At 42.5% G+C, this 26,952-nt stretch overlaps 1 protein-coding gene and 1 non-coding gene across 4 annotated transcripts in view; one reads left to right on the top strand and one right to left on the bottom strand.

The window, feature by feature from the left end:
• The window catches only part of PHF20 (PHD finger protein 20), a 168,612-nt gene that overhangs the window by 16,616 nt on the left and 125,044 nt on the right, over positions 1–26,952 (top strand). For 2 of the 3 annotated variants that reach the window (XM_021665827.2, XM_021665829.2), the window contains exon 2: positions 14,597–14,711. In XM_021665827.2, the coding sequence (XP_021521502.2) occupies positions 14,629–14,711 (83 nt within the window). In that variant the 5' untranslated portion in view covers positions 14,597–14,628. Of the gene's footprint in view, positions 1–14,596; positions 14,712–23,326; positions 23,422–26,952 lie in introns of those variants that run through there. The other variant, XM_064382354.1, reaches the window with a different exon arrangement.
• LOC135277049 (U6 spliceosomal RNA) lies at positions 17,167–17,269 on the bottom strand. Its single transcript, XR_010344660.1, has one exon. It is a non-coding gene; the product is annotated as a U6 spliceosomal RNA (small nuclear RNA).

Genomic DNA, 26,952 nt, shown 5'->3' on the forward strand with positions numbered 1-26,952 from the left:
TAGCCACTAAATGGGCTGATATAGTAATTTTACATATCTATATCTATATATCTTAGAGTGGTGTCTGTCATAAAATAACTACTCAGAAGATGTCATCTTGTGAGACAGTATTTATTTAGATCTGGGGAAGATGTGGCTGGAAGCTTGGAGCTTTCTCAGGAGCTATTGGAGTAATCAAGATTAGAACTGATGCAGGCCTGAACTGGGCATCCACTTGGCAATGGGCAAGACTTAGAAGCAGTTCCTACAAAATGGTGTCCGAGTGTAGGAGGTGAGGGAGGAAGAAGGAGGTAAGGGAAGTGCCCATGTATCTAGTTTGGCACACTTGCCAGTCTTGAGGCCTTACACTTTGATGGGGAAAAAAGGAGAAGGAACTTGTAAGGGTAAGATTATTAGCTCAGTGAAGTTGAGTAATATGCCAAAGGTCGTACAACAGATACATTTTAGGCCCAAGCCTGGCACAGGCCCTTTCCACTGCTGGGAAAATCATCTGATTTAATCAGCTCATTCTCAGTAGTTTGGAATGAGTAAACTCAACCCATGTTTGCTGTCTCTGCATTTTAATTATGGAAGCAAAAGCCTCACTCTTAGAGAAAGCATTTCAAGTATCTAGGAAGAGAGTGGGGGAAGTTTTGAGGCCTATTTCTTTCTTTACTTTTTTTTTTTTGAGATAGCGTCTTGCTCTGTTAACCAGGCTGGAGTGTGCAGTGGCATGATCTTGGCTCACTGCAACCTCTGCCTCCTGGGCTCAAGCAACTCTCCTGCCTCAGCCTCTTAAATAACTGGGATTACAGACACCTGCCACCATGCCCAGCTATTTTTTTGTAGTTTTAGTAGAGACAGGGTTTTACCATATTGGCCAGGCTGGTCTCCAACTACTGATCTCAGGTGATCCGCCTGCCTTGGCCTCCCAAAGTGCTGGGATTACAAGTGTGAGCCACCACGTCCGGCCTCTTCCCCCTCTTCATTCTTGCCTTCACTTTCCTCTTCCTTTCTTTTTCTTCCTCCTTACCTCCCCTGTCTTTCCTCCCTCCTTCCCTACCTTGTCAAGTAAAAGGGACTAATTCCCTTTCTTCTAGTGTGACCTGGGAAGAGGCCCTACTGTAACCAACTTGTCACTTCTCTAGGACTAAAGATGTACTCTTTGTGTACTTTAGTATATTGGATTTTTAATAATGATATTGACTATAATTCTTTGTGTCTGATGTCCTTTTTGCTAGTATGCCATCATGCTACCATTGCTATCACCAGTACCATTTAGTGTTTGCTATGGTAAGCACTTGACATCCATTAGCTCACTTATTCTTCACAACAACCCTAGGAAATTGGGGCTGTTGACCCCATTTTATAGCTGGGCAAACAGGCCCAGTGATTTTTCTTGTCATCACTCAGCCAACGATGACTGGAGCCAGAAGTGGCCAGAATCTAAAACCTGTCTGTGTACCCATGCCTAGGCACTCCATGGCCTTCCTCCAAGGCAGAACTTTGGCAAAAAGTCCTCTTTGAGGCTTCTTCCTGGGAGACCCAGATATCACTGGACCTGCTAAAATTATTTATGCTTTCCTGGGACAGCAGCATGAGCTGCGGGAAGAGTCTCAATCTTGTAGGCTCAAGCTGTGTGCAGGGAAAGCTCATTTCTGCCAGAAGCTCTTTGCCTCTAGTAGTTTCCTTTGCTTAGAAGTCACTTCCCTTAGATCATCACATGGTTGCCTCCTTCTTGTCACTTAAGTCTCTGCTCAGACCTCAGTTCCTTGGAGAGTCTTTTCTAACAGCTGTATCTAAAATAGTCTTTTCCATGTTGCTGGTTCACATTATTTTGTTGTTTTTCCCACAATTACTTATCTCTGTCAGAAATGATCTTTACATGCTCAGCGGGGTGGCTCATGCCTGTAGTCCCAGCACTTTGGGAGGCTGAGATGGACCAATCACCTGAGGTCAGGAGTTCGAGACCAGCCTGGCTAACATGGTGAAACCTTGTCTCTACTAAAAACACAAAAATTAGCAGGGCATGGTGGTGGGCACCTGTAATCCCAGCTACTGGGGATGCTGAGGTAGGAGAATTGCTTGAACCTGGGAGGTGGAGATTGCAGTGAGCCAAGATTGTACCATTGCACTCCAGGCTGGTTGACAAGACCAAGACTCCACCTCAAAAAAAAAAAAAAGAAAATAAAATAAATGATCGCCGGGCATGGTGGCTCACGCCTGTAATCCCAGCACTGTGGGAGGCCAAGGCGAGTAGATCACGAGGTCAAGAGATCAAGACCATCCTGGTCAACATGGTGAAACCCTGTCTCTACGAAACATACAAAAAATTAGCTGGGCGTGGTGGCGCATGCCTGTAATCCCAGCTACTCAGGAGGCTGAGGCAGGAGAATTGCCTGAACCCAGGAGGCGGAGGTTGTGGTGAGCCGAGATTGCGCCATTGCACTCCAGCCTGGGTAATGAGCGAAACTCCATCTCAAAAAAAAGAAAAAAGAAAATAAATGATCTTTATGTATGTGCTTATCTTGTTTTTTAGCTGCTTTCCTCACTAGAGATCAGGGTCCCAGGTGCCTTGTCCTTCCGTTTTCTATCTCCAGTACCTGTCACACAGCAGGCACTCAATGAATATTTCTTGAATGAAGAGGGCCTAAAGATTTAAGCTGGTCTTTCACCTGAGTATCCCTCAATTTAAAGTGGTTGTATTGAGTTAAAAGGCAATGTGACCCTTTAATGGAGGTTGAATCCAAGCCTTGTGGTAAGCACCTTTAGATTATCCCAAAGCCTGTTCTATAGTTTCTGGTGATTGGCATTTTTTTGCTTGAGAGTCCCAGAGTTTTTTTTCCTAAAAAGCCCCAGAGTTTATTTTCCTCTACCTCTGTCCCATGAGCTAGTTCACTGAAAGGTCTTGTTCCATACCCATCTATCACTTTTAATTCTTTGTAGTTCCTCTTCCCTGAGCACAATGGGATTGCTGAGGGCAAGACCTCCAGTTGCCATGACAACAGTACTTTTCATCTCACCCCAAAATAAAACCCAGAGTCTGTCAGTACAACATTAACTGTAAATGTAATATGAATTCAGAAAATACCAGAAGCGGTGACTCACACCTGTAATCCCAGCACTTTGGGAGGCTGGAGTGGGTGAATCACCTGAGGTCATGAGTTTGAGACCAGCATGGCCAACATGGGGAAAACCCGTTTCTACTTAAAGTACAAAAATTAGCTGGGCGTGGTGCGTGTGCTGCTGTAATCGCAGCTACGTGGGAGGCTGAGGCTCCAGAATTGCTTGAACCTGGGAGGCGGAGGTTGCCTGGGGACAGAGCGAGACTCTGTCTCAAAAAAAAAAAAAAAAAGAAAAAGAAAAATCTGCTACTACTTATTGAGTACCCTACTTTTTGTTTGTTTGTCTTTTGTTTTTTTTTGAGACAGAGTCTTGCTCTGTTGCCAGGCGCCAGGCTGGAGTGCAGTGGCACGATCTCAGCTCACTGCAACTTCTCCCTCCCGGGTTCAAGCAATTCTGCCTCAGCCTCTCGAGTAGCTGGGACTACAGGCGCACGCCACCATGCCCAGCTAATTTTTTTGTATTTTAGCAGAGACAGAGTTTCACTATGTTGGCCAGGATGGTCTCGATCTCTTGACCTCATGATCCACCTGCCTCGGCCTCCCAAAGTGCTGGGATTACAGGTGTGAGGCACCGCGCCTGGCTGCTGTTTTTTTTTTTTCTTTTTTGAGATGAGTCTCACTCTGATGCCCAGGCTGGAGTCCAGTGGTGCCATCTCGGTTCACTGCAACCTTCGTCTCCTGTGTTCAAGCGATTCTCCTGCCTCTCCCGAGTAGCTGAGATTATATTATGTGCCATGATGCCTGGCTAATTTTTGTATTTTTTTTTAGTAGAGACAGGGTTTCACCATGTTGGCCAGGCTGGTCTTGAACTCCTGACCTCTAGTGATTTTCCTGCTTCGTCCTCCCAAAGTTCTGGGATTACAGGTGTGAGCCACTGTGCCCAGCTGAGTACCTACTTTGTGTTAGACATTTTAATATATGTTTTGCAGACCTTTCTCACCTAATTCTAATAGCACCCACAATAGGGGCCATTATCCCCATATCATAAGTGAAGAAAGAGAGCTCAAGGATGTAGCTTGTAAATAAATTTGGGGTAAGAATCTGAACTCAGGAGTCATTAGGCTAAGTTCGAATGCTGGTTCAGCTCCTTACTGTATGGGTGTCCTTAACTTTCTGTGTTCCTCAGCTTTACAATGGGGATTAATATAGTACTTCTGTGATTTTTGTAAGGATTAAATTAATATATGTAAGGTTAGTTAATATCATAAATTGTTTTTATGTGGGTCTCATTAGTTTGCATAAGGCTATTTTACGTCTACTCTCGTTTTGTAAAGTTAGTTTACATCTTTATAATAGTAGTAGCTTAATAGCATTCTTTATTTAATTTATGAGATATCTGTTGAGTATATAATATAGTCCTACTACATTGAATTTTGATTAAATATTCTCTTGTTTTTTTTGTTTTTTTTTTTTTAATAGACGGGGGTTTCACCATGTTGGTCAGGCTGGTCTTGAACTCCCAACCTCATGTGATCCGCCCGCCTTGGCCTCCAAAGTGCTTGGATTACAGGCGTGAGCCACCACGCCTGGCCTGTATTCTCTTGTTTTTTAATGGATGAACTGTATCCAGTTTCTCCAAAATCTTATGTAAAGAGCTATTGGTTTTTCTCATTTTCACAAATGATATATTTTTGTCCTGGACTGTATTCTTGAGCTTGAAATGGCTGAGTCCAAGAGTATAAGCAGTTCCACAGCTTGTTCTTTCCATCTAGATTGAGGTATAAAAAGATGACCATGGTCAGGACCTCAGCCGGTGTTCTAGTGTACCTGTTTCCCCACAGCTGGACCAGTGTTAGCTTTTGTCTTTTCTGAAAAATTAAGTATTTCTGCTTGTTACATAATGGTGTGATAATTCTGACACAACATTTGAAAAGCATCCAGTTGCTTTATCTTCCTGTATTTATGTTTTGTTTATATCCAAAGACATGAATATAAGCATAGCAACGACTTTGGTCAGAGAAAGAAGGGCCTTTGAGAAGTAGTTTGTCTACTTCTATGGACATCCTCTTACTTTTGATAAGAGGGATTTCTCCTGCCTTGAAGGACCTTGAAAGTGGCTAGCACCTCTGCATGTCAGTTTCCTCCCTATAACTTAATGTTACTTCTATACCATGGTAGCATTACATTAGTTCTAATTAGATCATGCAGTTGTGAAGATCCAGTAAAATAGTGTGTCTTATACTTTTTTTAATTAAAAAGAAAAAAAAATGAAGAAACATAAAGAAGCAACCCCAAGTCAAAATCTTACCACCAGAATAAAATAAAATCTTACCATTAGATAATTCCTGATGACAATTACTTCTTTGGTGTTTTTTTTTTTTTTGAGATGGAGTCTTGCTCTTTTGCCCGGGCTATAGTACAGTGGCACGATCTCTGCTCGCTACAACCTATGCCTCGTAGGTTCAAGCAGTTCTATTGCCTCAGCCTCCTGAGTACCTGTGATTACAGGTGCCTGCCACCACACCCGGCTAATTCTTTTATTTTTAGTACAGAGGGTTTCACCATGTTGGCCAGGCTTGTCTTGAACACCTGACCTCAGGTGATCCACCCACTTCGGCTTCCCAAAGTACTGGGATTACAGGCGTGAGCTACCACCCCTGGCTTTTTTTTTTTTTTTTTTTTTTAGACAGTGTCTGGCTCTCTCACCCAGGCTAGAGTGTTGTGGTACAGTCTCGGCTCACTGTGACCTCTGCCTCCTGGGCTCAAACCATCATCCTACCTCAGCCTCCCAAGTAGTTGGGACTGCAGACATGCACTACCATGCCTTGCTAATTTTTTTGTATTTTTTTAGAGATGGTCTTTCACCATTTTGTTCAGGATGATCTCGAACTCCTGAGCTCAAGCAATCCACCCGCCTCACCCTCCCAGAGTGCTGGGATTACAGGCATGAGCCACTGTTCCAGGCCCATCATTCCTTTTAATAGCTATAGTGGCATGATTGTAGCTTACTGCAGCCTCAGTCTCCTGGACTCAAGTGATCCCCCCACCTTAGCTTCCCAAGTGGCTGAGATACACGTCCTCTTTTTTTTTTTTTAAAAATGGAGTCTTGCCCTGTCACCCAGGTCTGAGTGCAGTGGCATGATCTCAGCTCACTGCAACCTCTGTCTTGGGTTAAAGCGATTCCCCTGCCTTAGCTTCCCGAGTAGCTGAGACTACAGGTGTGCACCACAACCCTGGCTAACTTTTTGTTTTTAGTAGAGAGGGGGTTTCACCATGTTGGCCAGGATGGTCTTGATTTCCTGACCTCATGCTCCACCCTCCTAGGCCTCCCAAAGTGCTGGGATTATAGGCGTGAGCCACTGTACATTTTGTTGCAGAAATGCAAACTCTATTGATCTTTGTTATAGATAATTTGGTAGGCTTTGAAGCTGTGTCTTTATTATAAGTTACTGGCCATGGGATTGTTGGGCAGAGAGTATGTTTTTGTAGGTGATGCCAAATTGCCTCTAGAAAGCTTTTCTAGTTTATGCTTTTAGTAGAAGCATTTGAGCATGGTCTCTTCTTCTTATCCCTAACACTACCTTTAAATTTTTGCCAATTTCAGAAGTGAAAATTTGCATTTATTTTAATTTGCATTTTCTTTAATTTGGGTGAGGTTATGTGTATATAACATCACATATTTATTAGACCTTGGTATCTGTACTTGACCTCCAAATCTGCCAGATCTTACACTATGCTCATTTTAAAGTAAATTGTAGCCAGGCATGGTGGCTCAAGCCTGTGTGTAATCCCAGCACTTTGGGCAACGTGACAAAACCCTGTCTCTACTAAAATATAAAATTATCCTGTCGTGGTGGCAGGCACCTGTAATCCCAACTACCAGGGAGGCTGAGGCGGGAGAATTGCTTGAACCCAGGAGGCAGAGATTTCAGTGAGCCAAGATCATGCCATTGCACTCTAGCCTGGGTGACAGAGCGAGATTCCATCTCAAAAAAAAGAAAAAAATTTCTAGTGATTCTCCTACCTCAGCCTCCCAGGTAGCTGGGATTACAGATGCCCGCCACCACACTTGGCTAATTTATTATATATATATATATATATATATTTTTTTTTTTTTTTTTTTTTTTTTTTGAGATGGAGTTTCGCTCTTGTTACCCAGGCTGGAGTGCAATGGCTCGATCTCGGCTCACCGCAACCTCCGCCTCCTGGGTTCAGGCAATTCTCCTGCCTCAGCCTCCTGAGTAGCTGGGATCACAGGCACGCGCCACCACGCCCAGCTAATTTTTTGTATTTTTAGTAGAGACGGGGTTTCACCATGTTGACCAGGATGGTCTCGATCTCTTGACCTCGTGATCCACCTGCCTCGGCCTCCCAAAGTGCTGGGATTACAGGCGTGAGCCACCGCACCCGGCAATTTATTATATTTTTAATAGCAACAGGGTTTCACCATGTTAGCCAAGAAGGTCTCAATCTCCTGACCTCGTGATCCGCCTGCCTTGGTCTCCCAAAGTGCTAGGATTACAGGCGTGAGTCACTGTGCCTGGCCATTGTTTGACTCTTTTATCCTTGGTTTGTATGCACTCTTTTTTAATAATGGAAGCTAGCTCTTTGTCATATAGGTTGCAGTTATTTTATCCCAGTTTGTCATTTGTGAAAGTGCCCTTTAAACTGTGCTGCACAGTGTGCATTTAAAGCTTTCATTATCATTGATGGAGGGGGACATTGACTGAATACTGTATTTAAGGAAATAAACTAGGCCCTGTGTCTCCTGTGTAGCTAGGGGTTCCCATTGTAGGGAAATTTGAATGTAAAGGAGTAATTTGAAATCTGGCCAAAGTCTTTTAAAATGGAATCCTATGTGAATACAGATTGCATCAGTTTTTTAAATTCTCTCTATGTCCGTATCGAACATGTTCCCTTTTCCTCTTTTTCTGGAAGCTGGAGATTTTTGGAAGAAAAGCTAAGGCCCTGAAGAAAAGTTAAAAGCTACAGAATCTTAGCCCTATTGCAACTTCAGAAAAATTGTGTTTAAAACTAAATGAAAGAAGTAAAAATATACTACTTATTTAATTTTTTGAAATTTCTGCTTCTGTAGTGAATTCTGTTTTATTCTTTAATAGATGTTGTCAGATTAAATAGATACTTTCAGATGATTTTCCCTGTGCCCCTCCCCTCACCATTTGCTAGAGCTCATTCATCTCTTCTCAGTGTTTGTGTTTGTCTTGCTGGGTGGGCTAGAGCTGGGACTGAATTGGATTCCTCATTTTCAGCATTTGCAGCATAGTGACTTACTGATAGTACTTGTTAGTGGTTTGTTGGTTGAATTAATGTGAATTTAAAAACAAACTCTGCCACCTCAGAGGGGTGGAGGGGAAATTGTGATGGGATGGGAAAGCCAGATTAGTTTTGTGTTCTGTGTGATACCAGAGAGTGAAACTTCAAACAGGTGGGTCAGAGTTACAATGAAACAGATTTAGTTCATGAGTAGCAAGAATTCTGAGGATTCAGCCTCAAGAGGAATTGGTTTTCTTGAACTTTTGGGAATAATTTGCTCATCTTCATTCATTCACTGCCTCACTCTCTCACTCCGGCCTCCTGGGGTGCCTGGGGGCAAGTAGTGTGGTAGAAAGAATTAATTCAGAAGTCAGGTAGACCTGGGCTTTTGTTCTGGGGCCTGTCATTTAGCACCTGAACTTTAACCAAGTTTACTTTAGAGCTAATTTCCTCATTTGTGATAACATAGTTACTAACAGCTACTAACTGTATGGCTCTTACTTTGTGCCAGCCCTGAGCTCTTTAAATGGATCTCATTTAATCCTTACACCCACTGCTTGGAGATAGATATTATTATCATCACCATCCCCATTTTACAGAGAGGAAAATAATTTACACAAATTCATTCAGCTAATAATGGGTTAAACAATTTATATAAATTCATTCAGCTAATGATGAGTAGAGCTGGGGATTCAAGGCCAAGCATTTAACCTCATTAAATTAAATTACATTACTTTGGTAAAAGAAGGCTGTCAACCTGCATGGAGCCTGACAAATAATAGCAGCTCAGTGAGTGTTAAGTTCCATCCATTTCTTGTCAGGCATCACCTTTTCATATAATCTGGGAGGGGAAATTAATAATCACAAAATTACTTGGTATGAATGAAGTCAGAGAACAAGACAGTTTGACATGGTATTTTAGGCAAGCCAAAATGAAGACTTTTCTACTGATTGAATTATACCTATATGTAAGGTTTTTTTTTTTGTTGTTTTTGTTTTTTTGAGTCAGAGTCTAGCTCTATTGCCTAGGCAGGAGTGCAGTGGTGCAAATCTTGGCTCACTGCAACCTCTGGCTCCTGGGTTCAAGCGATTCTCATGTCTCAGCCTCCTGAGTAGCTGAGATTATAGGCGAGCACCATCACACCTGGCTTTTTTTTTTTTTTTTTTTTTAGTAGAGACAGGATTTTACCATGTTGACCAGGCTGGTTTGGAACTCCTGACCTCAAGTGATCTGCCTGGTTTGGCCTCCCAAAGTGCTGGGATTACAGGCGTGAGCTACCGCCCCTGGCCATGTATATCATGTATATGTCAGATTTGGTATCTCATTTTCTTTCTTTCTTTCTTTCTTTTTTTCCTTTCCTTTCTTTCTTTTCTTTTCTTTTCTTTTCTTTCTTTCTTTTCTTTCAAGATGGGGTTTCACCATGATGGCCAGGCTGTTCTTGAACTCCTGACCTCAGGTGATCCACCCATCTCAGCCTCCTAAAGTGCTAGGATTACAGGCATGAGCCACCGCGCCTGGCCAATATCTCATTTTCTTAGAGAATATTTGGTAAAGCCAGTTAAGCCTCTGACATTTCCTTTCCTAGGGTACAAATATTTAGAACTCTTGCCAACACAGCTTTTCAGTTTATTAGGTTTCAGCTTCCTTAATTACAGCTGTCAACCATTTCTGCCTTAGTTTGCTTTGCTTTATGTGTTTCCCAACATTAGCCCTTCGGAATGGTCTTTGTTTTGGAGACAGTCTCCCTCTGTCACCAGGCTGCAGTGCAGTGGCACAATCTTGGCTCACTGAAACCTCAGCCTCCAGGGTTCAAGTGATTCTCCTGCCTCAGCCTCCTGAGTAGCTGGGACTACAGGCACATGCTACCATGCCCAGCTTTTTGTATATTTAGTAGAGACGGGGCTTCACCATGTTGGCGAGGATGGTCTCAATCTCTTGACCTTGTGATCTATCCACCTTGGCCTCCCAAAGTGCTGGGATTACAGGTGTGAGCCACTGCACCCAGCCTGGAATGGGTTATTTAATGGATAGCTTATTTGCCTTCACATGTATAATTCTTCACATTATACACTTACAAAAAATTTTCATTGTGAAAAACTATAAAATTTAGGAAATTATTTAAGAAGAAAGGAACAATCACTAATACCTATAACTTATTTTCTTCCAGTCTTTAAAAAAAGAATTAGTGGCTAGGTGCCATGACCCATGCCTCTAATCCCAGCACTTTGGAAGCCTGAGTCAGGAGGATCACTTGAACCTGGGAGTTTGATACCAGCCTGGACAAACATAGCAAGACTCTGTCTCTACCAAAGAAAAAAATAGCTGGGTGTGGTGGCTTGCACCTATAGTCCCAGGTACTTGGGAGGCTGAGTAGGGAGGATCACATAAGCCCAGGAGGTTGAGGTTACAGTGATCCAGGTTTGCACCACTGCAGTCCAGCCTGAGTGACAGAGCGAGCAAGACCTTGTCTTAAAAAAAAAAATTGTTTGAGTTTCTATTTTCTTTTCTTTCTTTCTTTCTTTTTTCTTTTTTTGACATAAGATAGAGTTTCGTTCTTGTTGCCCAGGCTAGAATCAATGACGTGATCTCGGCTCACTGCAACCTCTGTCTCGAGTTAAAGCGATTCCCCTGCCTTAGCCTCCCGAGTAGCTGGGACTACAGGTGTGTACCACCACCCCTGGCTAATTTTTGTTTTTAGTAGAGACGGGGTTTCACCATGTTGGCCAGGATAGTGTCTCTTGACCTCGTGATCTGCCCACCTCAGCTTCCCAAAGTGCTGGGATTACAGGGGTGAGCCACAGTGCCCGGCATTCCTTTTTTCTTTTTTCTTTCTTTTTTTATTTTTAAGAGACAGGTTCTTGCTCTCTCACTCAGGCTGGAATACAGTGGCACAATCATAGCTCACTGCAGTCTCAACCTCCTGTGCTCAAGCGATCCTCCCACCTCAGTCTCTTCAGTAGCCAGGATTGTAGACATGAGCCACCTCAACTGGCTGTGTATGAGTTTTAATGTGATGTCCCTGTGGTACAATTTTGCATCCTGCCTTTTTAGGTATTTATATATTGCAAGCAAATTATTTATAAAATGTGCTGCTATTGCACATTAGATATGAGTACTCACTTCTATGATTTTTTGCCACATTCATTTATTGCAAAGAAAGTATTTGTGGTAAGAGGCTGGCGTTGCTCTGGCAGTGCTCTGGCATTGCTTGGGCAGTGTAGGCTGTGAAGATCCAAAGTTTAGGGCCAGATGCAGTGGCTCATGCCTGTAATCCCATAATCCCAGCACTTTGGGAGGCCCAGGAGGGAGGACTGCTTGAGCCCAGGAGTTTGAGACCAGCCTAGGCAACATAGATCCTGTCTCTGAAAACAAAAAACAAAAAACAACTGGATATGCTGATGCACACCTGTGGTTCCAGCTACTCATGAGAATGAGGCAGGAGGATCGCCAGATTCCAGGAGTTTGAGGCTGCAGTGAGCTATGTATTATAGTGCTACTGTACTCCAGCCTGGGCAACAGAATGAGACCCTGTCTAAAAACAAATTTTAAAAAGTCTAAAGTTTAGTGGGAGGAAGGAGTTAGGCTGGGGTTAGTCTGCTGTAGGGAGGTAATCTCAAGTGCCCTTAGAGCTCAGAGAGGCTACATGTCCATCAGAACCAGCACTAGCTCCTCTGATTACATTTAGGACTCTGCAGATTAATTACCTCAGTGATGCCAGGAAGTGTTCTTTTTCTTTTTTCCCCCAAGACAGAGTCTTGCTGTGTCACCCAGGCTGGAGTGCAGTGGCTTGATCTCAGCTCACTGCAACCTCCATCTCTTGGATTCAAGCAATTCTTCTGCCTCAGCCTCCCAAGTAGCTGGGATTACAGGCATCCGCCACTGTGCCTGGCTAATTTTTGTATTTTTAGTAGAGATGGGGTTTCACCATGTTGGCCAGGTTGGTCTCGAACTTCTGACCTTGTGATCCGCCCACTTGGGTCTCCCAAAGTGTTGAGATTACAGGCGTGAGCCACTGCACCTGGTCGGAAGTGTTCTTTTATGGGAGCCACTTTTCTTGTAAATGGCCTAATCCAATACACCTTTTTTTCCTCAAAAGGGAATTAGCTTTATAGTTTGGTTTTGATCATAAAGATAAATTTTATTCATTAGAGCACAAGAACGCAAGATAGGACTGAGAAAGGAGAGATTCAAACTGTGACTTAAGATTCAAAGGCAATGAAAGGAGTTAAATGAGAATGTTTTGTACTCTTTTATTGTTCTATGATTAAAAAAACAGAAAATCTGGATAAAATGTATAGAAAAATACAAATGGTCAGAATGGACTCAAGAAGTAGGAAATAGACTGGATATGTGGCTCATGCCTGTAATCCTAACACTTACAAAGCCTGTAATCTTTGGGAGGCTGAGGCGGGCAGATCATTTGAGGTCAGGAATTCGAGACCAGCCTGACCAACATGGAGAAATCCTGTCTCTACTAAAAATACAAAATTATCTGGACATGGTGGCACATGCCTGTAATCCCAGCTACGTGGGAGGTTGAGGCAGGAGAAACGCTTGAACCCGGGAGGCAGAGGTTGCAGTGAGCTGAGATTGCGCCATCGTACTACAGCCTGGGCAACAAAAACGAAACTGTCTTAAAAAAAAAAATTAGGGGCCGGGCGCGGTGGCTCAAGCCTGTAATCCCAGCACTTTGGGAGGCCGAGGCGGGTGGATCACGAGGTCAAGAGATCGAGACCATCTTGGTCAACATTGTGAAACCCCGTCTCTACTAATACAAAAAAATTAGCTGGGCACGGTGGCGCGTGCCTGTAATCCCAGCTACTCAGGAGGCTGAGGCAGGAGAATTGCCTGAACCCAGGAGGCGGAGATTGCGGTGAGCCGAGATCGCGCCATTGCGCTCCAGCCTGGGTATCAAGAGCGAAACTCCGTCTCAAAAAAAAAAAAAAAAAAATTAGGAAATATAGCTGGGCGTGGTGGCGCGCACCTATAATCCCAGCTGCTCCGGAGGCTGAGACAAGAGAATTGCTTGAACCCAAGAGGCGGAGGTTGCAGTGAGCTGAGATTGCACCATTGCACTACAGCCTGGGTGACAAGAGCAAGACTTCTTCTCAAAAAACAAACAAACAAAAAAGAAATAGGAAATATACATGGATCAAAGAAAGCATAAACAAGGCCAGGCGCAGTGGCTCACTCCTGTAATACCAGCACTTTGGGAGGCTGAAGTGGGCGGATCACTTGAGGTTAGGAGTTTCAGACCAGTCTGGTCAACATGGTGAAACCCTGACTCTATTAAAAATAAAAAAAATTCCTGAGATGTTTAATTGGAAAAATTAAAAAGAAAAAAAAAATTAGCTGGGCGTGGTAGTGGGCACCTGTAGTCCCAGCTACTCAGGAGGCTGAGGTTCCAGAATTGCTTGAACCCAGAAGGCGGAGGATGAAGTGAGCTGAGGTCGTGCCATTGCACTTGAGCCTGAGTGGCAGAGTGAAATTGTTTCAAAAAACAGAAAGTATAAACAGACCTTGTCCAGCCTTCCAAAAGTAGGACCAAGTATTAGTATCTCAGGTTTTGTTTACTTCGTTTTTAATTTTTTAAAGAGGCGAGGGCTCTTGATTTTCAGTAGCCTTCAAAACTAAAAATAAAAAATAAAAATAAAAAAGAGACAAGGGCTCGCTATGTTTCCCAGGCTGGTCTCAAACTCCTGAGCTCAAGGAATCTTCCTGGCTCAGCCTTCCAAGTAGCTGGGACTATAGTCATACAGCACCATGCCTGACATTTGTTTGCTTCCTTTGTAACTCTTAAATTTCATTGCAATTACAGTTTGTAGTTATTTTATTTATCGGTTTACTGGCTAAATTTTTGTGTTTCCCCGGTGGACTGAAGGGTTCTTGAGGGCAGGAACTGTGTCTCTTTTGGTCTTGACTGTTTCCTTAAATAGTCACTGAGCAAATATTTGTTGAATAATACAGCAGCAGGTGACTGAATTTAACTGTGAAAGTAGATGTCTTTTTGTAGTTCTGAGGGGTGGCCCTTGTAGGTGAGTCTTCAGTAAGCAGTGTTGACGGAGGGTCTTCTCAGTTCCAGAAACCACAGGATGCTGCACAATGGAGGAGTAGGAACCAGTGGAAAGCACACCTGTGTTAAAATGAGGGCACCAACAGGGTTTCATGGAGCTTTGTGTTTTGAATAATGCCTGTTTGTTTTTTATGTGTAGTGAATGATGCTACACTCTGGGCAGACTTTGCCTAAGTTTCATGAATATTTAATTGGCTTTTTCAGGAGAATAAAGGCAGCCCCGTTGATGACTGAAAATGACAAAGCATCCACCTAACAGACGAGGAATCAGCTTTGAAGTGGGAGCCCAGTTGGAAGCCCGGGACCGTTTAAAAAACTGGTACTTTTACATTTTTCTGTTAATTAAAGCCCTTCAGTAAAGGACTTTTGCCAGTACTGATAGAGTAATAGATTAGGCTTTTTTGTGGTGTTTTCCTACTCCCTGACTCTTGTAAGATGGGAGGAAACCCCAGTCTTTTCTCTGTGGTGCAGGGATCCTGGTGTCATGGTGACTGTCCTGTAACCCTTTGTTCATACTTGTTTCCCCTTTTTGCCTGTTCATTTGAAGGAGTTCTGGGAAAAAGAAGCATGAATGGCTACAGGGAAGGGAAGAGGTAGGGAAGAGTTAATAGTGGCAGCTCTCTTGCTCTTGGCTGCCTGTCTGAAAAAAAGAGAGAAAGATCAGGGATGAGAGTGAAGCAGCTCATGTGTTGTGAACACCCCATCCTGTTTTCTGGATGTGATGTTGTATGTTGAAATATTGTGATCACCTAAGGGCCAACTGTCAGGGTGATTAGGTTCAGAAGCTGAAGGGTTACGGTCCCAACTGTGTCATTGACTTGTGACCTCTGGCTGATAATTAGCTGCTTTGTGCATTGGCTTAACTGTAAATGTGGGTATTGGTAATATTGACCTCATAGGGTTATTCTGAGAATCAAATCATAGACTATGTAGGGAAAGACCTTAAAGACTATGAAGTGATCATTGTGATTGAGGGCATCCTAGAATTTGGTTATTTGTTAGTGCTCAAGGTGAGGGTTGGGGTTTTCAGAACTTGTGCCTCTTTATAGTTTTTTTTTTTTTTTTTTAAGAAAGAGTCTCTCGTCATCCAGGCAGGAGTGCAGTGGCGTGATGTCTGCTCACTGCAACCTCTGCCTCCTGGCTTCAAGTGGTTCTCGTGCCTCAGCCTTCTGGGTAGCTGGTATTGCAGATGTGTGCCACCACATCTGGCTAATTCCTTTTTGAGTTAAAGAAGGAAGAGTTGCTGGGCATGGTGGCTCACGCCTGTAATCCCAGCACTTTGGGAGGCCGAGGCGGGTGGATCACGAGGTCAAGAGACAGAGACCATCCTGGTCAACATGGTGAAACCCCGTCTCTACTAAAAATACAAAAAGTTAGCTGGGCATGGTGGCGCGTGCCTGTAATCCCAGCTACTCGGGAGGCTGAGGCAGGAGAATTGCCTGAACCCAGGAGGCGGAGGTTGCGGTGAGCCGAGATCGCGCCATTGCACTCCAGCCTGGGTAACAAGAGCGAAACTCCGTCTCAAAAAAAAAAAAAGAAGGAAGAGTTTAACCCTTTGTGAGATTATTTCAAAATAGACAGATTGACCAGCTCTTCGGTTATAGGAATCTAAGATAGGAGAAGAGAGGCAGGGAAGCAGTTGGTACAGAAAACTGTCTTTGCTATTAGAATTAGGTACACTTGGCCAGGCATGGTGGCTCACACCTGTAATCCTACCACTCCAGCACTTTGAGAGGCTGAGGCAGGTGGATCACCTCAGGTCAGGAGTTCGAGACCAGCGTGACCAACATGGTGAAACCCTGTCTAATTAGCCGAGTGCGGTGGCACGCACCTGTAATCCCAGCTCTACTTGGGAGGCTGAGGCAGGAGAATTGCTTGAACCTAGGAGGTGAAGGTTGCAATGAGCTGAGATTGCACCATTGCACTCCAGCCTGGCGGATGAGAGTGAGACTTCATCTCAAAAAAAAAAAAAGAAAAATAATTAGGTATACTTGTTGGCTGGGCTCAGTGGCTCATGCCTGTAATCCCAGCACTTTGGGAGGCCAGGGCAGGTAGATCACGAGGTCAGGACTTCAAGACCAGCGTAATCAACATAGTGAAACCCTGTCTCTACTAAAAATAAAAAAATTAGCCAGGCATGGTGGCATGTGCCTATAGTCCCAACTACTCAGGAGGCTGAGACAGGAGAATCACTTGAACTTGGGAGGTGGAGGCTGCAGTGAGCTGAGATCATGCCTCTGCACTCCAGCCTGGTCGACTGAGCTAGACTCTGTCTTGAAAAAACAAAAACAGTTAGGTACACTTTCAACACAGTTGTTTTGGACTATTTTTTTTGTTTTCGTGAGACAAAAGTCTTGCTTTTTTGTCCTGGCTGGAATGCAGTGGTGTGATCTCGGCTCACAGCAGCCTCTGCCTCCCGGGTTCAAGCCATTCTCCTCCCTCAGCCTCCCTAATAGCTGGGATTACAGGCACCTGCCACCACACCTGGCCAATTTTTTGTATTTTTAGTAGAGATGGGGTTTCACCATGTTGGCCAGGCTGGTCTGGAACTCCTGACCTCAAGTGATCTGCCTACCTTGGCCTCCCAAAGTGCTGGTATTACAGGCATGAGCCACTGTGCCCAGCCTGTTTTTGGGCTATTTGTATTATCTATAATTAGTTCCTTTTTTGGTTTCAGTATTTTATGTTCATGTGTTTAATACTTTATGCATATGTGTATCCATTAGTAATATAATTACTTTGGGTGTTTTAAACCTTTTTTTTTTTTTAATAAAAAATATATGGAACGCTTCACGAATTTGCGTGTCATCCTTGCGCAGGGGCCATGCTAATCTTCTCTGTATCGTTCCAATTAAACCTTTTTTATAAGTAGTATCTTTGAGAATGTTGGGAGAGGGAAAGAAAAAGAAAAAAGTTAAAACCAATTATATAAGTAGTATCATATAACTTGTTTCTTTTCTGTCTTTGTTTTTTATGTTCAGTATGTTTCTGTGATTTACTCATATTGTTACATACAATATTCTCCTAACCACCCCTCCCGCCCCCACTAAGATAGTGTCTCACTCTGTTGCTCAGGCTAGAGTGTAATGGCACAATCATAGTTCACTGCAGCTCCAACTCCTGGGCTCATGTGATCCTCCTGCCTCAGCCCTCCATGTAGCTGGGACTAGATCTTAACTTCTGTATAGAGTTTTGTACAGAAGTATAGATGTGAGCCACCATGCCCGGCCTGTTTATTTATTTTTTAATTTATTATTGTATTTTTTATTTTAAATGGATTCTTAGATTCCAGATTTTCACCTGAGACACAGTGCTGCTGTGAATGTCTCTTTGTGCACATATGAAACACTCTTACTTGGGCAGTGGCTTTTAAATGTTTTTGACCACAACCTCCAGTAAGAAATGTATTTTAAATCCAATGTTGCTGGGTGTGGTGGCTCATGCCTGTAATCCCAGCTACTCAGGAGGCTGAGGCAGGAGAATTGCTTGAACCCGAGAGGCAGAGATTGCAGTGAGCTGAGATCACACCACTGCACTCCAGGCTGGGCGACAGAGCAAGACTCTGTCTAAAAAAAAAATAAAAAATAAAAAAATCCAGTGTGGTACTCACCCATATACAGATAAAAATCTATTTTTAGTTTTAGTTTTTTGAGATAGTGTCTCACTTTGTCTCCCAGGCTGGAGTGCAGGGGCGTGATCTTGGCTCTCTGCAACCTCTGCCTCCCAGGTTCAAGTGATTTTTATGCCTCAGCCTCCTGAGTAGTTGGGATTACAGTTATGAGACACCATGCCTCGCTAATTTTTTTTGTAGTTTAAGTAGAGCTGAGGTTTTTTGGCCAGGCTGGTCTTGAACTCCTGATATCAGGTGATCTACCCAACTTGGCCTCCCAAAGTGCTGGGACATAGGCCTCAGCCACTGTGCCTGGCCTATTTTTATTTTTTGAGACAAGATCTCACTCTGTTGCTCAGGTTGGAGTGCAGTGGTGGGAACACAGCTCACTGCAGCCTCTATCTACCTCCCTGGGCCTAAGCAGTCCTTCTGCTTCAACTAGGACCACAGGCATGTGCCATTACCCCTGATTAATTTTTAAATTTTTAGTAGAGATGAGGTCTCACTATGTTGCCAAGGCTGGTTTCGAATTCCTGGGCTCAGGTGATCCTCCTGCTTTGGCCTCCCAAAATGTTGGGGTTACAGGCATGAGTCACCATATGTGACCTATATAAATTGAACTGAAACACAAATTTTATGAAATAGTATTTAACTTTAATACATGCATTATACTCTGGTAGTGTTTTCTATTATTTTTCTTTTTTTTTTGAGACAGTGTTTCATTCTGTGCCCAGGCTGGAGTGTAGTGGTGTAGTTACAATTCATTGCAGCCTTGACTTGTGGGCTCAGGTGGTCCTCTTGCCTCAGTCTTCCGAGTAGCTGGGACTACCAGCGCATTCCATCATGCTAGGCTAACTTTTTGTATTTTTAGTAGAGATGAGGTTTTATTATGTTGGCCAGGCAGGCCTTGAACTCCTGACCTCAAGTGATCCACCTGCCTCGGCCTCCCAAAGTGCTGAGATTAGAAGCATGAGCCAAATGCCCAGCGTATATTTAGGTTTTTAATCCACCTGGAATTCATTTTATGTATGGTATGAACTTGTATCCATTATTTTTTGTACCCAGTGAATAACCAGTTGCCCCAATATCATGTTTAGTATAGTTCATCCTTTCCCCATTGACCTGCAATACCACTTCTATGTATTAAGTCTCCTATTTACGTAGGCCTGTTCTCAGCTTAGTCTATTCCATCGATTCATGTTTACTCCTGTGCTTATAATAGCACATTGTTTAATTGATATTGCTTTAACAGAACCGTTGATATTTGGTAAGACAGGTTTTATTTTATTTGTTGTATTCTTAGACCTTTACTCTTCAAGGTGAATTTTGGTATTATTGTTGAGTTTCTTGAAAAGTGTTTTTGGAGTTTTGAAATAAATTGTATTGAATTGGTATCTTGATAAAAAATTTTTGTTCATGAAAATATATCTTTGTACTTATTCATGTTTTACTTTATGAATTTTAGTTATGTTTTATAACCTCTATGAAGATTTTGCTTGTCATCTATTAGTTTTATTCCTAAGTACCATCTAGTTTTTGTTGCTTCTATGAATGGATTTTTTTTTTTTAATTTGAGACAGAGTCTTGCTCTGGTGTCCCAGGTTGGAGTACAATGGATCTCAGCTCACTGCAACCTCCAGCTCCTGGGTTCAAGTGATTCTTCTACCTCAGCCTCGAGAGTAGCTGGGATTACAGGTGCCTGCCACCACACCTGGCTAATTTTTTATTTTTTATTTTTGTATCATCATGTTGGCCAGGCTGGTCTCGAACTCCTGACCTTGTGATCCGCCTGCCTCCACCTCCTAAAGTGCTGGGATTACAGGCATGAGCCACTGTGCCTGGTCTTTTCTTTTTTTTCCTTTTTGAGATGGAGTCTTGCTCTGTCACCCTCGCTGGAGTGCGGTGGTGCGATCTTGGCTCACTGCAACCTCCACCTCCAAGGTTCAAGCGGTACTCCCTACCTCAGCCTCCGGAGTAGCTGGGATTACAGGCGTCCACCACTACACCCACCTATTATTGTATTTTTTAGTAGAGATTGGGTTTTGTCCTGTTGGCCAGGCTGGTGTTGAACTCCTGACCTCAGATGATCCGCCCACCTTGGCCTCTGAAAATGCTGCGATAATAGGTGTGAGCCACTGTGCCTGGCCAGATCTTCTTTTCCTCAGACAGAGTCTCTCTCTGTTGCCCAGGCTGGAGTGCAGTGGCGTGATCTCGGCTCACTGCAACCTCTGCCGCCCGGTTTCAAGCGATGCCTCTGCCTTAGCCTCTGGAGTAGCTGGGACTACAAGCGTGCGACATCATGCCCAGCTAATTTTTAAAAAAAAAATATTTTAGTAGAGATGGGATTTCACCATGTTGGCCAGGATGGTTTCGACCTCCTGACCTTGTAATCTGCCCACCTTGACCTCCCAAAGTGCTGGGATTACAGACGTGAGCCACCGTGCCCCGCCCGGATCTTTCTTTCTTTCTTTCTTTCTTTCTTTCTTTTTTTTTTTTTTGAGAAGTCTTGATCTGTTGCCCAGGCTGTAGTGCAGTGGTACGATCTTGGCTCACGGCATCCTTCGCCCCGCGGGTTTAAGCAATTCCCCTGCCTCAGCCTCCTGAGTAGCTGGGACTACAGGTGTGCCTCACCATGCCCAACTAATTTTTTTGTATTTTAGTAGAGACAGGGTTTCACTGTGTTTCTCTTTTGGTTATTGCTGGTATGAAGGAATATTGTTGTTAACTAAATTCAACCTGTGGATTTTATATAGTTTGAAAACAAAAATGAACTGCTTAAAAAAGATTTATGACATTTATGAGATTGTTGGAAGTTTCAACATTGATTGGTTATTTGATATTAAAGAATCATTGTTAACATTTTAGATGTGGAAATGATACTGTAGTTTTGTTTTTTTAATAGTTCTTATTTCTTAGAGATAATATACCGACATTTATGAATATAATGATATGTTGTGATTTGCCTCAAGATAATATGAAGATTCTCGGATTATGTAGGCAGTAGGAAGAAAAAGGAGATGATATGAAGGCGAAAGGGTAGGAAGATAGACGAAGCAAAAGCGGCCATGTGTAATGGGTACATGAGGCTTTATTGCTATTGAGTTTTATATGCTGGTCTTACACAGAAACATTTCTCCATTTCCATATACATCTTAATGGTTCTTTTGGATTTTGGATGGTCTATATAGACCATCATATATCTGCAAACAACTATTTTGCCTCTTCTTTTCCAGTCCTCTGCTTCTCATTTCTTTTCCTTTCTTCCTTCCTGACTTTTTTTCTTTCTTTCTTTCACTTTTTCCCTTTCATGGTCGTGGACCAGGATCTTAGCAGCATGATGTTGAATGATAGTGATGATGACAGCCTTCCATAGTTTGTTGTTTGATTTTAACAGGAACACATCTGAGATGTCACCATTAAGTATGATGTTTATCATAGGATCATAGTAGATGTGTTTAATCAGATTAGAGAAGTTCCTGTCAATTCCTTGTTTGCTGGAAGTCTTTTTTTTTTTTTTTTTCCAGTGCCTGAGTGATGTTGAATTTAATGCTTTCTGGGCATCTAATTAATTGACCATGTGTATTTTCCCCTTTAATCTTTCTTTTACTTTTCTTTTGCTTCCCCTTTTATCTGTTTGTATGGTATACGACATTAACAGATTTTGTAATGTTGAACAATTCTTGCTTGTATTCCTGGATAAGCCTGTTAGGTCATTTATATAATAAATTATTAGATTTAGTTTACTAATTTTTTATTTGAGATTTTGATATTCATGTTCATTATACTTTTGGTTTTTGATCTCTTCTTGTGCTGTTTTCAGTTTTAGTGTAGCATTATTATACTAGTCTTAGAACATGAGGATGTTGTTTTTTTCCATTATTTTCTGGAACACTTTCTTTTTGTTTTTGAGACGGACCCTGCCACACTGAGAGGGAGACTACCTGACTTTAGGTGGGGGAGCACCCTCACGTGGGTGCTGTTATGAGCCTTATTGTAGCAATATGAAAAAGGAGGCTCAGAGAGATGAAGTTATTTGCCCAAGGTCACACAGTGGTGGGACTAGGATTTGAATTAAGGTAGACTGTGTTCATAGCATTTTTGTAATAACCAAATTTCTCCAGAGTATCTGAATGTTCCTGACTCCTAAATTTAACAACAACAAAAAAAACACTGAAAAATGCATTCTAATAATGTTCATCTGATTTCCTAATCTAGAGTACTGGACATCTAATTTTTTGGTAAAATCTTTGACTTTGAATGCTTTGCCAAGAATAATGGAGAGTTTGTTTTATTATCTCTAGACTGAAAGGGGTTATGTTTTCACCCTGATAAGTGATTTGTTTACATTATAGCAGGTAGTATTGCTTCAAGGGAGAGTCATATTTTGTGTGTGTGTCTGTGTCTCTGTGTGTGTATATGTGTGTATTTTCAGTCCATCAAAGTGAAATGTGTGGGAATTAGGGTCCCCCCCCCTTTTTTTTTGAGACGTAGTCTCTCTCTGTCGAGTGCAGGCTCGAGTGCAGTGGCGAGATCTCAGCTCACTGCAAACTCTGCTTCCCAGGTGCAAGCGATTCTCCTGCCTCAGCCTCTCAATTAGCTGGAACTACAGCGTGCACCACCACCCCCAGCTAATTTTTGTATTTTTAGTAGAGAGGGGTTTTACCATGTTGGCCAGGATGGTCTTGGTCTTTTGACCTCAACTGATCCGCCCGCCTTGGCCTCCCAAAGTGTTGGGATTATAGGCGTGAGCCACCATGCCCTGCCAGGGTTCACTTTTTAATTGCTTATTTCCTTGTGACTTTTTACCTCTGAATCCTTGAATTATTTGTTCTTATTTTTGGCCCTAAAGTAACTAAGTCCCAGCTTTTTATTAAGAAAATTTTCTAACATAATAAAAAGTTGAGGGAACTTTATACATTCCACCTGTATTCACTAGTTGTTAGTGCATTTGCTTTATGTACTTACTTAATTTAGCAATAATTGTATACTATATAATATCCAGAGATATTCAGATATTCTTGTTCTTCCAAAAATGTCCCTTATAGTGTTTTTCCAGATAGGATCCATGTTACATTTTTGTTTTTATGTCTTTTTGGTTGCTTTGATTACATGGTAATCTTTCTCCCTTCCCAGTTTTTTCCCCTTCACAGCATCATTTATTTAATTTTTAAGAGTTCTGAACAGTTGTTTTGTAGAATGCCCCACATTCTGGTTTGGTCACATGGTTTTTATCTTGCTGAGTTTAACTTGTTCCTTGTATTCTCTTCTATTTCCTGTATACTGGAAATGAGGTCTAGATTTCAGATCAAACATTTTTTTTGCAGAGTGTTTCAGTGGTAATGCCGTGTTTCATATTGCATCACATCGGGGGACACATAAAGCTAGGTCGTCCCACTGTTCCGTGTATCACTTGGATAAGGTAATGACTTCCATCTCTCACCATTATAAAGGTATATTTTTCCTTGTGCAAGTAGTAAATAATGTGTGGGGATACTTTGTTACCTGTCAATACCCTATTATCCTCCCACACCATTTACCTAATGATTTAGCATCCATTGATAATCCTTACCTGAATCAGTTATTACACTGGAGATGGAAAAACGGTAATTTTCTAGTTTTGTCATTCTGTTTTATTAGCTGATGTTCTTCTGTAAGAAGAGCTTTTATTTTTATTATTTTAAAGTGCACTAAGGAATAAGGTTATTCAATGTGAGGTGTAGTCCGTTCCATTCATTGTTATTGTTGTTATTATTTTTGCTAGAATTATCCCAAATTTGGCCAGTGGGAGGTTGTTTCAACTAGCTCCTTTGTCCTTTTGACACATTCTTGTTAATCCCTTAGCATATTTTTGTTTTCTGGCAGTATTAGAAACCCCAAACTTACCTTCTACTTTTTCCATCCCAGACCTTGGACTCAGCCAGTTATACAAGGCTTGGTTTCTTTAATTAGGAAAGGGTATTTAGGAATTGACATCTGAGCTGGGCACAGTGGCTCACACCTGTAATCCCAGCACTTTGGGAGGCTGAGGCAGGCGGATCACGAGGTCAGGAGTTTGAGACCAGCCTGGCCAACATAGTGAAACCCCATCTCTATGAAAAACACAAAAATTAGACAGGTGTGGTGGCACGCGCTTTTATTCCCAGCTACTCAGGAGGCTGAGGCAAAAGAATTATTTGAACCTGGGAGGCGAAGGTTGCAGAGCCGAAACTGCGCCATTGCACTCTAGTGTGAGTGACAGAGTGAGACTCTGTCTCAAAAATAAAATAAAATAAAATAAATTGACTGCTGAGGTTGAAGCTGCAGTTAGCTATAATCACACCACTGCTTGGGTGATAAGAACAAGACTCTATCTCTCTAGTTCTTTCTTTCTTTTTTTTTTTTTGAGACAGAGTCTGGCTCTGTCGCCCAGACTAGAGTGCAGTGGCATGATCTCGGCTCACTGCAGCCTCCACCTCCCAGGTTCAAGTGATTCTCCTGCCTCAGCCTACCAAGTAGCTGGGATTATAGGTGCCTGCTGCCATGCCCAGCTATTTTTTTGTATTTTTAGTAGAGATGGGGTTTCACTGTGTTGGCCAGGCTGGTCTTGAACTCCTGACCTCGTGATCCACCTGCCTCGGCCTCCCAAAGTGCTGGGATTACAAGCATGAGCCACCATGCCTGGCCCTCTATCTATTTCTAAATAAAATAAAACATTGGTTAAAAAAACAAATTTTGGGGCACTAGGGGTGTTGATTGCTGCTAGGATGTCATTGTCTTAACCTTTTAGTGGATGGAGCTAAGAAGTATATTTTTTGAAAAATTGTGAGTTCACTTTGATATTTCCAATTTATTTATTTATTTTTTGAGACAAGAGTCTTGCTCTGTCTCCCAGGCTAGAGTGCAGTAGTGCTATCAGTGGTTCACTGCAACCTCTGCCTCCCGAGTTCAAGCAATTCTCCTGTCTCAGCCTTCCAAGTAGCTGGGACTACAGGTACGTGTCACCATGCCTGGCTAATTTTGTATTTTCAGTAGAGTCAGGGTTTCACCCTGTTGGCCAGGCTGGTCTTGAACTCCTGACCTCAAGTGATCTGCCTGCCTTGGCCTCTCAAAGTGCTGGGATTACAGGCATGAACCACTGCTCCCAGCCTAAAATGTTAAATTAAAATTGGAAATATAAGGCCTGGGCAACAGAGTGAGACACTGTCTCAAAAATAAATAAATAGACCATGCAGGGTAGCTCACGCCTGTAATCCCAGCACTTTGAGAGGCCAAGGTGTGTGGATCACCTGAGGTCAGGAGTTTGAGACCAAACTGGCCAACACGATGAAAATTAGCCAGGCATCGTGGTAGGTGCCTGTAATTCCAGCTACTCAGGAGGCTGAGGCAGGAGAACTGCTTGAACCTAAGGAGGCTGAGGTCGCAGTGAGCCGAGATTGTGCCACTGCACTCCAGCATGGGCAACAGAGAGAGACCCTGTTCCCCTAACCCCCTCCCCAAATAATGAATGAATGAATGAATGAATGAAACAAAAAGAACTAACAAATAGAATATGCATGGTGTAACTATGCTAAATAAAACTTAAAATATGGCTGGGCATGGTGACTCACGCCTGTAATCCCAGCACTTTGAGAGGCTAAGGTGAGCAAATCCCTTGAGGTCAAAAGTTTGAGACCTGCCTGGCCGATATGGTGAAACCCCATTTCTACTAAAAATGCAAAAAATTAGCTGGACATGGTGGCATGTGCCTGTAATTCTAGCTAGCTACTCAGGAGGCCTAGGTGAGAGGATCACTTGAGCCCAGGAGGCAGAAGTTGCAGTGAGCCAAGATTGTACCACTGTACTCCAGTCTGGGTTAATGCAGTAAGACTCTGTCTCAAAAAAACAAACAAACAAAAAACATTTTGAAAATATATATATATTCCCCTTCCAGATTTATTGAGATATAATTGACAAAAGGAATTTATATATTTATTTTTGACATGGAGTCCTGCTCAATCACCCAGACTGGAGTGCAGGAGTGGGATCTCAGCTCACAGCAACCTCCATCTCTAGGGTTCAAGCAGTCTTCTGCCTCAGCCTCCTGGGAGCTGGGATTACAGGCACCCACCACCACGCCTGGCTAATTTTTGTATTTTTAGTAGAAGCAGCATTTCACCATGTTGGTCCGGCCTGTATTGAACTCCTGACCTCAAATGATCTGCTCACCTTGGCCTCCCAAAGTGCTGGGATTACAGGCATGAGCCACTGCACTCGGCCAGGAATTTAGATTTTGATTTTAATTTTTGTCTTTGTTTTCTATGGAAAATCTTTGTTCCTAATCATACTTTAACCTATGTGCCTTATTCTGTGTTATATGCAAAATAGTTTCAAAGTTACAGTATCAGTATTAACAAATATACTGACTGGAGTTTAAGGTTTTTTTGACATTTGAAAAATGTATATCTTACTCAGGATAAATGGTATTTGATTTATGTCATAAACTTAATCCCAAATTCAATGAGCTTTTTTTTAATCAGTTGTATGAACTAACAGTTCTTCTTTTTTTTAATACTCCTATAGTCTAATTTTATTTCTGCATTTAAATTATTTTTTGGGCCAGTCACAGTGGCCTACAACTGTAATCCTGACACTTTGGGAGACCAAGGTGAGCAGACTGCTTTGAGCTCAGGAGTTCAAGAACAGCCTGGGACAACATAACAAAACCCTGTCTCTACAAAAAAATATAAAAAATTAGCAAACCACACTGCCATGTGTGTACCTATGCAACAATCTTGCGTGTTCTTCACATGTACCCCCAAAGCTAAAATGCAATTAAAAAAAAAAATATATATATATATATATATATAAGTTAGCTGGGTGTTGGTAGCTCGTGCCTATAGTCCCAGCTACCCGGGAGACAGACTGGAGAATCCTTTCTGGAATCAACCTCCACCCCGGAAGTGGAAGTTACAGTGAGCCTAGATCGTGCCAC

This window comes from Aotus nancymaae, unplaced genomic scaffold (assembly GCF_030222135.1).
Source record: "Aotus nancymaae isolate 86718 unplaced genomic scaffold, 86718_ANA_hifiasm-v0.15.2.pri h1tg000029l, whole genome shotgun sequence".
NCBI lineage: Eukaryota > Metazoa > Chordata > Mammalia > Primates > Aotidae > Aotus > Aotus nancymaae.